Genomic DNA, 14965 nt, shown 5'->3' on the forward strand with positions numbered 1-14965 from the left:
TTGTAAAGCTTATAATAAGTTAGGTAATATTTCCAAGTGTTTTACATATATTCGGTCCAATCTACATAAATGTTTTAGTTAGTACTTAACACCTAGTTAATATTCAATAAATACTGATTGCCTTGGATATTAAATCATTAATTATCATTATCTTCTACTTTATCGTTATCTTCATCCTCGAGTCTGCTGTTAAGAGAATCTTGTCCCCATTTTTATTAATTATATTTTTATAAATTTTCACTCTAATTTGATAACTTTTTCCTGTTCTTGACAAGTTCCAAATTCTGAAGCAATTCTGGATGAGTACTTAAAGATTTAAGTTCAAAGCTTAGGAAGTATGTAGAAAAAATACCCAGTCTCTCACTGCTGAAGAGAAAAAAAAGTTTGCTAAAATCTCTGTTTACAGTTTGGAGGTCCATTCTTTAGAAACAGGAAAACCAAAGGTACACTGAAATCTGAACAAAATTGTAGTGTTGTCTCAGTTTAACTCGGTGATTAGAATAAGCTGATCACTCCCTTTAACTAACCTGACTACAGAGGAAAGGATGAACCGTTTCTAATGGAGATAACGTCATTTGGAACCTTTAATCAAATTTACAGTGTCCATCATTCAGTCAGAAATTTGACTATGTAAGTGAAAAAGGATACATGCAAAAGGTTATGACTGTGTAATTGAAAACTCAAAAGGAATTCCATAGACGCATATCCACGGGTGATTCAGATATTGGAGCCAGAGGGAAAAGATTTTAAAACACCCATGACTAACTTAATAAGAAAAATGGAGAAAAAGAAGAAAATAGATGAAATAATGGAGAATTTTACCATCTAATTGGAATATGAAAAATAAATCAAATGGAGTTAGCATCAAAAAATATAATACCTGAAATTCTGAACTGGATGAAATTAAAGACTCATTTTGGACAAGAAGGTGTCATTAGTAAACTGAAAGAGAAGTCAAAGATCAAAGCATTTGCAGGTGGGTAATAGGAAGTAAATGAACAGAACAAAAGGAATGAAACATAATTGTTGTCTTTGGAGAAGAATGAGAATGAGCAGAAGCAAATATCCAAAGAAACTGTGGTCAGCACTTTGTTTTTAAAACTAGTGAAACTTCATAAAGCTCAGAAAACTCAAGATAAAGAAAACAACTCATAGGTACATCATGGTAAGATAGTTGAAAACCAAGATAACTAAAAATCTTAAAATCAGCTTGAGGAAAAAAGACTGCTTTCAAAGGAACAAATCTGACAGCCTATTTCCCAACAGAAATTTTAGAACCAGAAGACAGTAGAATGGCATCTTTAGAGTGCAAAAGAAAATAATGTCACTTACCCCAGAGAAGGAGAAGGCAATGGCACCCCACTCTAGTACTCTTGCCTGGAAAACCCCGTGGACGGAGGAGCCTGGTAGCCTGCAGTCCATGGGGTCGCTAAGAGTCAGAGACGACTGAGCGACTTCACTTTACTTTTCACTTTCATGCATTGGAGAAGGAAATGGCCACCCACTCCAGTATTCTTGCCTGGAGAATCCCAGGGACAGAGGAGCTTAGTGGGCTGCCATCTGTGGGGTCGCACAGAGTCAGACACGACTGAAGCAACTTAGCAGCAGCAGCAGCAGCACCCCAGAGAAAATGTCTTTCAAAAACAAAGGTAAAATAAAGATTTTTTAGACTAACGTAAAAAGACCCAAGAAAATCTAAAGAAACAAACACTATTCTTTCTTGGATTCCTTGCCTTTATATCATGAAGACAGTAATGCAGCCTATAATGAGGCACACATGAGAAGGAACTCAGCCCTGTTGATAACAGTTGCATGTTGTGAGTGAACCATTTTGAAGCAGATCCTACAGCTTTAGTCAAGCCTTGAGATGACTGTAGCCCAGACCAATATTTTTACTGCGATATTATGATGGACCTTGAGTCATAACCGCACAGCTAAACTCTTATAGAGTCCTGACTCACAGAAACTATGTGAGATAATAAATATTTATTGTTGTTTAAAAAATGAGACAGACACAGAGGAAGCTTAAAGGGAATCCTTAGTCAGAACAAAAATGATCTGAGACAAGGAAATGCAAAGAATGAAGGGTGGCAAAAAAAGGTACACATATGACTAAATATAAAAGACTACTTATTGTCAAAAGCAGTATTTGTGATGTCTTAAGTATTTTAAAATAAAATTCAGACCACAATAATGTAATCAGTGCAGAGCAGGGGGGTTAAGTAAATGAGTTATAGTAGTTTAAGTTTGAAATACATGAGCTTATTAACAAGGTTGCTAAATACAAAGGACAACACACAAAAATAATTTGGATTTCTTTATACTAGCGACAAAAAGAATGGAATTTATAAAAGACGTTTAAATAATGTTCAAAAATAGGCAACACTAACTCATAGTGTTAGAAATCTGTGTAGTAATCTTGGGGTGAGAACAAAGGGGAGAAGAAGGAGGCTCCAAGGATGCTAGTTACAGTGAGTGTGTTTAGTTTGAGAAAAATCTGTCAAACCTCACATTCGTGATTTATGCACTGTTTAATAGGTACGGTACCTGTCAATTTAAAAATTCAAAAATTGTACATTAAAAGAAATCACTCAAATATATTCCTTGATGATGAGTTTGAAGAAATAGGCTCTTCAAATAAGCTCTAGTTGGGATTATTAGAGATACAGAGAAGTTGGATGAATTTTAGCTTGTTCAAGGAAAAGTGCATTTTATAATAAGGACTCTTTTCTTTTTCTTGCTTTTTCCTTTTATTAGCGAATTTTAGCACCCTATACTGATTTTCACTACAGACATAGTCCAGATACAGCTGAAGGACAGCTAAAGTGAGTACCATGTGTGTTGCTGTTAAAACTTTTAGATTTGCCTGATTTGTATGTCAAGCCAGAGCAAAATGAGTTTAAGTAAATTTCCTATTTCATGGAGTTATATTGTAGTTCTCTCATAATTAACTATGGCTTAAAAAATTAAAAGTAATCTTTTGGGAAATTTAAAGACTTGGAATTAGTTTCTTATTTTAATAAATCTAAGGTAGGTGGCAGTAGAAACCTAAACCTTTAGTCATTTCTCTATTGTACATTTGTTGTTGTTCAGTCACTAAGTCATGTCTGACTCTTTGCGACTCCATGGACTGCAGCATGCCAGGCTTCCCTGTCCTTTACTGTCTCCCGAAGTTTGCTCAAACTCATCATGTCCATTGAGTTGGTGATGCTACCCAACCATCTCATGCTCTGTTGCCCCCTTCTCCTCCTGCCCTCAGTCTTTCCCAGCATCAGGGACTTTTTCAATGAGTCGGCTCTGTGCATCAGGTGACTGAAATATTGGAACATCAGCTTCAGCATCAGTCCTTCCAATGAATATTCAGGCTTGATTTCCTTTAGGATTGACTGGTTTGATGTTGCTGCCCAAGGGACTCTCAAGAGTCTTCTCCAGCACCATTGTACATATTTTTAGCATAATTACATTGAAAGACTAAAAGGATCAAATAATAATGAGTAGAATGAACAGCTGCCTTAAATTGAGTATGCAGAAAGATAAGCCATGTAGAATTTTGAGAGTAAGGTTAATAGGGAAATAAAAGGAGAGAAATATTATTTTCCAGAAACGAAGTAGGATGATTTTTCAGAGTCTTTTGGGAGAGAAAAGTACGTGTTCACTAGGAATGCTGGAATAATTATATTTGAATTGATTTAGAGGTCAAATAATACACTATCTGTGGAGTTTTGCCAATGACACAATTCCAATAAATATGCTATCAGGTGTAGCATAGTAGGTTTGTTGAATTGCAGATATACTTATGTTTAGAGATAACATGTTTTTTAAATTCCTCCACTAAGTTTGGGAACATTGTAAATGGGCATATTTTTGTTGTTTTTCATTTTTTTCCAGAATTAAAAATAGCGCTTTCATATCTTGAAATACCTCCATCACTGTGGATACATTGCATGCTAACTAACATCATTTCTTGAGCTAAGAAATTAAGAATAGTTGTTCTCTAGTTAAGATTTCTCAGACTTTATTTTTGCTAAGTTCTGAATTGAGATTCTTCAGCCTCTTTCTTTCTTGGCACCCTATGACACTTGGGCATTCTCCTTACTGATGAAGAATGTATCCATTTTCTATTGCTGTGTGACAAACCATTACAAATACAATGGTTTAAAACAGCGTCAGTTTATTAGTTCACAGTTCAGTAGGTGAGAGGTCTGGCATGGTTCTCATCTGGAGGTTTTAGTGAAGAATCCGTTTATCTCTAAGATCACTCAGGTTATTGGCAGAATTCATTCCTTGCTCTTGTACAACTGAAGTTCTATTTTCTTGCTGTCAACTGTGGCCTTCTCTCAGCTGCTAAAGCCCACCTTCTTTTCTTGGCACATGGCACTCTCCATCTTCAAACACAACAGAAGTTCCTTGAATCTTTGTGCTTTGAATCTCTCTCTGACACCCTCTTCTCCCTCCAGTTAGAGAAAGCTCTCCAGATCCAACCTACCAGATGATCTCCGTATCTTAAGGTCTGTTGGGCTGTATGATATAAACTTAATCACAGTCATGGCAGTGATACCATATTCATAGGGATCCAGGGATTAGGACCTGGAGTCTTGAGAAGACAGGGGCATTTTTTGAATTTTGCCTACCAGGATAAGTAAGAAATGAACCAGGGTACTTAGAGTTGTGGTTGGGTAGGGAGTGTATTCCACCAAAATCCTATCTTTCCTGTTTGGTTCAATACTTTGCTTTCTTTAAGTTTCTGGAGTATGGGCAATTTCTGTAGCATGGGTACATTATGGCTAGGGCATAAGGAAATGGATGGGTTTTGTGGTTTTTTTTTCAATAAAACTACCAATTTATTGAATAGGTTAGAAAATGGGTTACCAGGCAGTCAATACAAGTGTATCACAAACATTTTTAAGATATGGAGCACCAAAAGCTTAGTCACACAGTTAACTAAAAATCATTTCTTCCACCACCTGGTGTCCCCATTTTAGTTTCTGTTATAGTCTCGTGTTGATTAGTACAGCAGAGCTCAGAGTGGTTGGTCTGTATGTGTGGGGGGGATTTTTAACTATTTCGTTCCACTTTTATAAACTGCTGCCTACCATTGTTTAATTTGATTTTCTTTCACTGTTCTTTATTCTTTATGTTTTTTTTCCCTTACCAACTCTCTGGATTTTTGTATTCTTAAACTGTTAAGAACTTTATTGGAAAAGTGAAAAATACGGCACGGAAAAGAAATGGACCATTGACAGGGTAGAGATGGTTGAGGTAGCGTAAATGTACATGATTGCTAATTAAGTATTAAAACTGGCAATATGCCATACATGAACAGTGTTTGACAGTGTAAATAGTTCTATTGGTTAATTGATTGTCATTAACTATTACATAGAAAGAAACAAGTGAGATGATTGGATACCAATTATAAAAGAAGAAAGTAGTTGTCAGTAGGCCCCAGCTGACAGAAAACTGAAACCTCAGTTGTACAACAGCAAGAGAGTGAATTCTGCCAACAACTTGAATGAACTTAGAAGTAAATTAATAATAATATCTAATTGTTTAATAATAATCAGTGAATATATGGCTTGTTGAGCTTGCTTGGTAGAATAAATAGAATAAGCTTGCTCAGATAAGTTTGGGACAAGATTTTTGAAGTAAAGAGAACACGTGCAGTAACAGTAAGAGGTTTATGTGGTCATTTTCTTTGCTAAAGGGCAGTCTTTTGACAGAGATGCCTCTTAAGCAAGCTGGTGGTATTGCTAATGCTTACAGGTGTTGATGAGCTTCCTGAATAGTTTTTAGGAAGATCAGGAAAAGTAGAACTCAGGAAAGCAGAATTTATAATTTAAGACGTGAATTTCACATGTGGGAAGGCATGATCAGATATTTGAGTAATTTGCTTTGAGGTAGATCTTGTCTTTATTTTTTTTAATGTATTTTAAATTTCCTGTGTAAATATTTAAATATTAAGTAGTGATAGCTCTTACTCTGATATAGTAATAGGGAAAAACTTACTTTTTATTTAAACATTTAATTTCTTTGACTCTACCCCCACCCCACCCAACAGAGAAGACAGAGAAGCAAGGTTTCTAGCCAGTAAAATGGGAATCATAGCAACATTCCGGTCATGGGCAGGTAAGTTCCTCTGTGTTACTTTATATTGTATAAGACAAACTTGACTAGTTTTTCAAATGTTAACTTATTGTAGCATCTCATTTAAATGTTAACATGGTCTTTTTTTGTGTGTTATCATTAGAACCAAGAGGGGTTTAATACACAGTATTAAAATTGACCATTTTAAGTCAGCATTGCTGATGATAACCTGGGCATTTAAATAAAAAATTTGAACATGATCTATACCAAAAAAGATTTTAAGGATGTTAGTTGAATACATAGCTAAAGTTTCTTACCTTAAACTATAATATAGAATGTTATAAATACCTTATAAGCAAGATAGTAGTCTCAAATATCTTTCCTTTTGTTTCTTTATTGTGTTTTGGGATGTATTTTTTTAATTTAATTTCTTATTGAAATATGGTTGATTTACAATGTGTTTCTGGTGTATAGCAGAGTGCTTCAGATATATATCTATATAGGTATATAGATATATGTGTATATATGTTCTTTTTCATATTCTTTCCATTATGGTTTGTTATAATGAATATAGTTGTCTGTGCTATACATATACTGTAGGACCTTATTTATTTTATATATAGCAGTGTGTATCTATAAATCCCAAACTCCTAATTTATTGCTCCCTCACTTCTTTTCCCACTTGGTAACCATATGTTTGTTTTCTCTGTTTGCAAGTCTGTTTATATTTTCATAAATAAGTTCATTTGTATCATATTTTAGATTCCACATATAAGTGATATCATGTGGTATTTGTCTTTGTCTGTCTGACTTAATTTAGTATGATGATAATCTCTGGGTCCATCTGTATTGCTACATATGACATTAGTTTATTCTATATTATGACTGAATAATATTTCATTTTATATATATACCACATCTTCTTTATCTGTTGATGGACATTTAAGTTGCTTCTGTGTCTTGACTATTAAAATAGTGCTGCAGTGAACACTGGGGTGGATGTATCTCTTCACATTAGGGTTTTCTCTGGATATATGCTCAGGGGTGGAATTGCAGGATCATATGGTAACTCTATTTTTAGTTTTTAAGGAAATCTCTATACTATTTTCTATAATGGCTACATTAATTTACTTTCCTGCCAATAGTGTGAGAGGGTTTCTGTTGCTCCACAGCCTCTCCCATGTTTATTATTTGTAGACTTTTTAATGATGGACATTCTGACTGGTATGAGGTGATACCTCATTGTAGTTTTGATTTGCATTTGTCTAATAATAATTAGTGATGTTGAACATCTTTTTGTGGGCCTGTCGACCATCTGCATGTGTTATGGGGAGACCTATCTACTTAGGTCTTCTTCCCTTTTTTTTTTAGATTGCTTTGTTTTTTTGTTACTGTCTTGTATGAGTTGTTTAGATATTTTGGAAGTTAATCCCTTGTCAGTTGCATCATTTGCAAATACTTTCTCCCATTCTGTAAGTTGTCTTTTCATTTTGTTTATGGTTTCCTTTCTATGTAAAAGCTTAGAAATTTGATTAGGTCTTATTTGTTCATTTTTGCTTTTCTTATAAAAATTTTTCATTGGACTGCTGTTGATTTACAGTGTTGTGTCAGTTTCAGGTGTCCAGCAGAGTGAATCAGTTACACATGTCCTTTTAAAAAAAACATTTTCTTCTCAAATAGGCCAATACAAAGTATTGAACAGTGTTCCCTGTGCTATACAGTAGGTTATTATTAGTTACCTGCTTTATACATAGTGTATATATATGTCAGTCCTGGTCTTCCAATGTATCGCCACCTCTGTCCCCTGGTAACCATGTTTGTTTTCTACACCTGTGACTTTACATCTGGTTTGTAAGTAAGTTCATTTGTATCCTGTCCCCTTTTCTTTAGATTCCACATATAAGCAATATCATATCTGTCTTTCTGTGTCTGAATTACTTCACTCAGCATGACAGTCTCCAGGTTCATCCACGTTGTTGCAAATGGCATAGTTTTTTCTTTTTTATTGCTGAGTAGTATTCCATTGTATATATGTACCACATATTCTTGGTATACCATGTTCTTAGTTTGTGAAAATGACTGTGCTCTCCAAAGCAGTCTACAGATTCAGTGCAATCTCTTCGATTACCAGTGGCATTTTTCTCAGAACTAGAACAAAAATTCGTGTGGAAACACAGGCCCCAAAAAGTGAAAGCAATTTTGAGAAAGAAAAAATGGAGCTAGAGTAATTAGTCTCCCTGACTTCAGACTATCCTACAAAGCTACAGTTATTCAAATGTTATGGTATTGGCACAAAAACAGAAATATATAGATCAATAGAAAAGGATAGAAAGCCCAGAAATAAACCCACTCACCTATGGTCAATTAATCTATGACAAAGGAGGCAAGAATATGCAGTGGAGAAAAGATAGTTTCTTCAATATGTGGTTGGTGCTGGGAAACTAGGCAGCTACATATAAAAGAATGAAATTAGAACATTCTTAGCACCATACACAAAAATAAATTCAAAATGGATTAAAGACCTTTAAGGCCAGACACTATAAAACTCTTAGAGGAAAACATAGGCAGAACCCCCTTTTACCCAAATCACATCTTGATCTTTTTTTAATTTTTTTTAATTCATTTCTCCTAGAGTAGTGAAAAAACCAAAACAAAAAACCCAAATAAACAAATGGGATCTAATTTAACTTAAAAGCTTTTGCACAGCCAAGGGAACCATACCTCAGACTGGGAGGTATATTTGTAATATTTGTAAATGTAAATATAATATTTGTAATATTTGTAAATGTAAGTATTTGTAATATTTGTAAGTGTAAATGTAAATATTTGTAAATGAAGCAACTGACCAAGGGATTAATCTCCAAAATATATAAATGATTCATGCAACTCAGTATCAAAAACCCAATTGAAATGACTCAGCAAAAAATGGGTGAAAGGTCTAAATAGACATTTCTCCAAAGAAGACATACAGATGGCCAAAAAGCACATGGAAAAATGCTCAATATCATTAGGAAATGCAAATCAAAACTATAATGAGGTATCACCTAACACTGATCAGAGTGGCATGGTTAAAAAATCTGTAGGCAGTAAATGTAGAGAAGGTGTGGAGAAGGGGACCCCTCCTACACTGTTACTGGGAATGTAAATTGAAACAGCCACTATTTATTGGAGAACCATATGGCGATTCCGTAAAAAACTAAAAATATCAATAGAGCTACCATACGATGTAGCAGTCCCACTCCTGAGCATATACCCAGAGAAAGCCATACTTTTGCTTTTATTTCTATTGCCGAGTAGCCCAGAATTTCTTGAGAACCTTTTTGGATGTAATTTAAATGGTAAAATTATTCATAATCTCTACTTAGTTGGAAAATTCAGAGAATATTTGAAATACACTATCACTTACGATGATCAAATAATATAATAGTGTAATTTAGCTTAGAAAAATGTAACATTTTGTATTATGAATACATCTTTTGAAATTCAAATCAGTGATCTTTTTTTTCTTTTTATCCTTTATAGGTATTATTAATTTATGTAAACCTGGAAACTCTGGGATTCAGTCTCTAATTGGAGTACTTTGCATTCCAAATATGGAAATAAGGGTAGGTAAAAATTACTCTGTATCATTCCTGGAATTTTAGTGGAGGAAATTAATTGGAGAAAAGTTTCAGGTGGTGTTTTTCCTCATGAATTGTTAATCTGTATCACAGAACATTTTAAAAATACAGGAATAAATATTTACCACTTAGTTGAACACTAAGGATAATAATATGAATCATTTGAAACAATGCTGTTGTAGGAACTGTGGATATATTAAAATTAGATTAAAATATGACATTAATTATGCCTTTTCTTTCTTTGAAATTAACTACACTTTATTTAATAAAAAGCATAGACATTTCACAGGGGCATTCTCATTGTAAAAGTTTCAGGCAATACAGAAAACTATACTTAGGGAAAAGTAAACATAATAGTTATGCAACTTACACCTTCTAACTTTTATTTTTATGTTATGAGTAGTGGTTTTGATTAAAATTGGGGTATTTATATGCTTAATTATTAGACATAGTCCTAAATTATTATGACTTTCCTGGTGGCTCAGATGGTAAAGAATCTGCCTGCAATGCAGGAGACCCAGGTTTTGTCTCTGAGTTGGGAAGATCCCCTGGGTAAAGAAATGACAGTCCACTCCAGCTTTCTTGCCTGGAGAATTCCATGGACAGAGGAGCCTGGCGGGCTGCAGTCCGCAGAGGTGCAGAGAATCAGACACAACTGAGTAACTAACACTTCACTTTCTAAATTATTAATTATAAGAATTGTATAAAACAGCTAAAACAGATTGAACTTAGAGGGAAAAAAATTAACTCTTCACAAGGTTCTTCCTTTTCCCCTTCTACGTTTTTCTTTTAATGTTCAAAGGAACAAAATTTGCCCCCCTGTTTCTAATTATTAGTATAAATATTAGCTAGAGGTGCCTTGCTTAAAATGTGAACTAAAAATAAAAGCATCTAAACCATGGAAGGATTTTATTAAGGGTGGAAATATCTATAAGCAGGGAACTAAAGGTTCCAGTTCAGTTGACTTCTTACTCAGCAAAAAAACATGCTCTTTTGAGTTTGGCCAGACTGAGGTTTGACTCCTAATTTTATTATTTATAGCTCCATGACCTTAGGCAAATTATTTTTAACCTTTAAATCTATTTCTTCATGTGTACAATGGGGATAATACAAGATTTATTGAAAAAGTTACATCATGTATATGTAGTAAGCATTCAGTACTTTTCTCTAATATAGGCAGATACAGTAGTTTTCTAAAATATAGTAGTTCTGTTTTTACCAATTTTTAAATCGGTGAATAGGACATTTAAAAATTTTTAAGTGAAGATTTATTCTGTAAAAATAAATGAACTGTATTTTTTTTTTTACTTTCAGCGAGGTCTCCTTGAAGTGCTTTATGATATATTTCGTCTTCCTCTACCTGTTGTGACTGAAGAGTTCATAGAAGCACTGCTCAGTGTAGGTAAGTATTGAAGTGCATTCACTGTTCATATATTGTAATTTTTTAAATGACTTACCTAATGGAGGCAGAGTCCCTCCAAGGTACTAAAATAAGTATTGAATATCATTTTCTTTTCTTATTGCATATTTGTGGCATAAAATTAATATAAAAATAAAATCTCAGGTGAATTTCTAAAAAGAAATTTTAATTTCTTCTCCATCACCCTAGCTCCTGAAATTAGCAGTGAAATTAATAATAGAAGGATGGATCAAGAAGGAAAGAGAGGAGATAATAAGAAACTGTTTGCAGTTCTCAGATTATTTGATTTTTAAAATTTTATTTTAGCTAAATGACTCTAAAGCCTTCAATGAAGAAAGTTAAAGTTAGATTTATGTAAACCCTTCATTTACAGAAATCATTTTTTTTTTTTTTTTAGCCAACAGTTAAAATTATTTATAGCCTGGTTGTATGCTATGCTGTGCTAAATCACTTCAGTCGTGTCTGACCCTTTGCGACCCTGTGGAGTGTAACCTGCCAGGCTCCTCTGTCCATGGATAGCCTGTTTAGCTGATGGTTATTTAAAGTGTTTCATTGATGTATTATTTTCTTCTAACTATCTAAATTTATTTTAGATCCAGGTAGATTCCAAGACAGTTGGAGGCTTTCAGATGGCTTTGTAGCAGCTGAGGCAAAAACTATTCTTCCTCATCGTGCCAGATCCAGGTAGAATTTAAGTACAGAAATAATAAAGATTTATTACAGTTCCTATTGTTATGTTAAATTTTCTAGTGTATGGAACAAGATTTAAATATTTCTGTGCTGTATTTATTTCCAGGCCAGACCTCATGGATAATTATTTGGCACTGATACTCTCAGCATTTATTCGTAATGGACTTTTAGAAGTAAGAATTATAAACCTTTTTCTATTTTATTTCCTCTAACAGTTCTTTCACAGCAACAAACATGATGCGTAGATGTGTTCATTCATGTATGCTATTTTGCAACTATGCTGTTTTCTTTTTATTTTCAAAGGGTTTGGTTGAGGTAATAACAAACAGTGATGACCATATCTCAGTTAGAGCCACCATCCTTTTAGGAGAACTTTTACATATGGTAAGTTTAACAACTTTTAATTATGTTTTGTACATTAATGTTTTAATTTATGAAACAAGGCTATTTTAACAGTGTTACTTTGCATTATCTCAAAAACATAAGTTTGCATTTATTTGGATATATACCTTTACATTACAAAGAGCCCTTGATACTTTGTATCATATATATATATGCTAGTTTTTTAAATGGAAAAAATATAAAGTACTGAATACTCACTTTCAATGTTGACATTTTGAGTCCATAAATATCTTTCTTTAGAATCTTTAGAGTGACTTCCTTCCTAAAAATTACAAAACTATAGATATTACTTTAGTCAGCTAGGGATCGAATTGGTAACAGTCAGTGCCTGAATTTTAGAAAACTTTGTGAAGGAAAAATCTAAATTTAACTGCCTTATTTGAACATGTACTCCTTTGTAAACTTGTCAGTTGAGGTTTGTTTTGAAAGGTGGGAATCTTTTTGGAGGGGACATGGTTTTATGACATCAGTAATTTGTGGAAACAAGGAGCTAGCCAAGTGATCTGATCATTTCCAACTCCTAGCAGATGAAGCAGTGAGGGTACTTTGATCATTTGCAAGTTAGAAATTTATATTTCTAAGTCTGTTAGTTAATAAGTGTGAAAGTCGCTCAGTCATGTCCAACTCTGCAACCCCGTGGACTGTAGCCTGCCAGGCTCCTCTGTCCATGGAATTCTCCAGGCCAGAATACTGGAGTGGGTAGCCTTTCCCTTCTCCAGGGGATCTTCCCATCCCAAGGATTGAACCAGGTCTCCTGCATTGCAAGTGTATTCTTTACCGTCTGAGCCACCAGGGAAGCCCATTAGTTAATAAAATACTAAATAAAAAGAACCACTCTGAACTCATTAAAGAAGAAGTAACCCTATGGCAAATCTTTTGAAATTATGTTATGGCTTGTTATTACTGGCAGATTATTTTTTGTTTTTATAGTTGTGTTTGGTCCCCTCCATCACCAGGGTTTTGTCTATATAGAAGTTCAGCTTTGTGAGTGAGGAAAAGAGAATTAAGCAGTTTAATGATAACTGTCTTGTTTATCAGTAAGTTATTTAGCCACTTGCTCTGTTTAGCCCATCTACGAAAGAATTAATATTGCAGATTTTGTTTGGAAAGCAGAAGGCAAGTTTCTTATTTTAAAGATTGTTGGAATTATGAGACAAACCTCTTTTGAGAAGCTGGCTTTTAAACCTAAGAGGTAAACTCGTAAATTATGATGTTGCATCCAGCATTTTAAATCCTACTTTTAGCATAACATTATAGCACTGAATCTAAGTTTTGACCTATCATCCTTTTACATTATTTAAGAATTGAATTTAATTGGGTACCACTTAAGATTATAATTTAAAGTTATGATAAAGGATCTATGGAATTTATAGTTTTATTAATGTAATCTGAGCCTGTATCCTTGTATTTGTTACATGTCATCCTTGATGAAAGTAAATAAGATAAAAATAGTAAGTATGTATTAGAAAGTAAATAATTAACTTCATAAGTAAAATCTCAGTCTTTAGCATTATATCTGTGGATAATCTATAACATAAAATACTCTTTTTCAACTTTTTATAAAATAACTATTTTTCATTTTAGGCAAACACAATTCTTCCTCATTCACATAGCCATCATTTGCACTGCCTGCCAACCCTAATGAATATGGCTGCATCCTTTGATATCCCTAAGGAAAAGAGATTGTAAGTGTCCAAGTTCTAGCAAAGTTTGTGCCTAGTATATTTATTAGCCACTTAGATGTCCTTATCTTCTTTTTAAGAAAGTAGTATATATAGGTTATTCCTGAGAATTCTTTTAGGGAAGCCTTTGGATAAGAGGAAAATTTGTAGTTTTTTAAAATAACTTGTATTTTAGGCTACAAAGGATTTTGGCTTGGTAAAGTCAACCTTTTCTCATGTGTTTCTGGACAAGGACATAAAATTTCTACTAGATCAGTAAAAATATTGGGATTGTGAGTTTTTTGGACTATTGTATGTTTTGAACAACAATTCAGTCTCTTTCTCAGTATCTAAATTGTATCAGATTAAAGCACAAAGACTAAGTGTAATTTTTTTAATATATGGGGTTAAAAATGTTGAGGAGAAAAATTTTGGAATTTAGTTGCCCATACTTTAGGCATTGAAGTAAGCTAAACCCTTAATGCTGAAGGAAATATTACAAATACAGAATTTATAAACTCAAGTATGGTAATACAGCTGTAACTCTGCTGGAATTCGAGGACTAATAATAAAATTTAAAATGTAAGGTGGAGGAGCTTGATTGTATAGTGATAGTAGAAATCTTTTTTCATCTGATAAAGATTGTGTCTCGTCCAGGGATGTCTTTTTTTTTTTTTCCTCTTATGATCAGAAAAATTTTATATATTTAGGTTTCTTTTTTTTTTTTCATGAAGTTTTAAAATGTTCTTCATAGGAATTTTTGTTAAGTTATACTATAATTCTCATAAGTTTAGTTAGCTTTATTAACTTAAAAGTACACATAAGGGCCTCACTATAAATAAATAGTATTTTTTTATTAATTTAAAATCTACCAATGAGAATACTATTATTTAACAGGTTGAAGTTGTATTATAAACTGAGAGCATTAGGGATCATCAGTTCTGACTTCAGGCTTACATTGGTATTGGTAGCATTCAGCTCTTATTTTAGTAGTTTCTTCATGGAAAAATGTACTTTCTCAAAACCTGGTAGACCTGAACTCTCTGAGTCAGCTTATGGCCCTGGATTTTAGTATTCATCAGGAATTCAAA

General features: G+C 33.5%; 1 protein-coding gene across 6 annotated transcripts in view; it reads left to right on the forward strand.

Annotated features, from left to right (window-relative positions):
* Window positions 1-14965, forward strand: part of RICTOR (RPTOR independent companion of MTOR complex 2) — a 125483-nt gene that overhangs the window by 71074 nt on the left and 39444 nt on the right. For all 6 annotated transcript variants that reach the window (XM_061129903.1, XM_061129905.1, XM_061129904.1 and 3 more), the window contains 8 exons: window positions 2758-2825; window positions 6056-6123; window positions 9604-9686; window positions 11016-11103; window positions 11715-11805; window positions 11918-11984; window positions 12115-12195; window positions 13798-13898. In XM_061129903.1, coding sequence (XP_060985886.1) covers window positions 2758-2825; window positions 6056-6123; window positions 9604-9686; window positions 11016-11103; window positions 11715-11805; window positions 11918-11984; window positions 12115-12195; window positions 13798-13898 — 647 coding nt within the window. The remainder of the gene's footprint in view (window positions 1-2757; window positions 2826-6055; window positions 6124-9603; window positions 9687-11015; window positions 11104-11714; window positions 11806-11917; window positions 11985-12114; window positions 12196-13797; window positions 13899-14965) is intronic.

The sequence above is a fragment of the Dama dama genome, chromosome 25 (assembly GCF_033118175.1).
Source record: "Dama dama isolate Ldn47 chromosome 25, ASM3311817v1, whole genome shotgun sequence".
Lineage (NCBI taxonomy): Eukaryota > Metazoa > Chordata > Mammalia > Artiodactyla > Cervidae > Dama > Dama dama.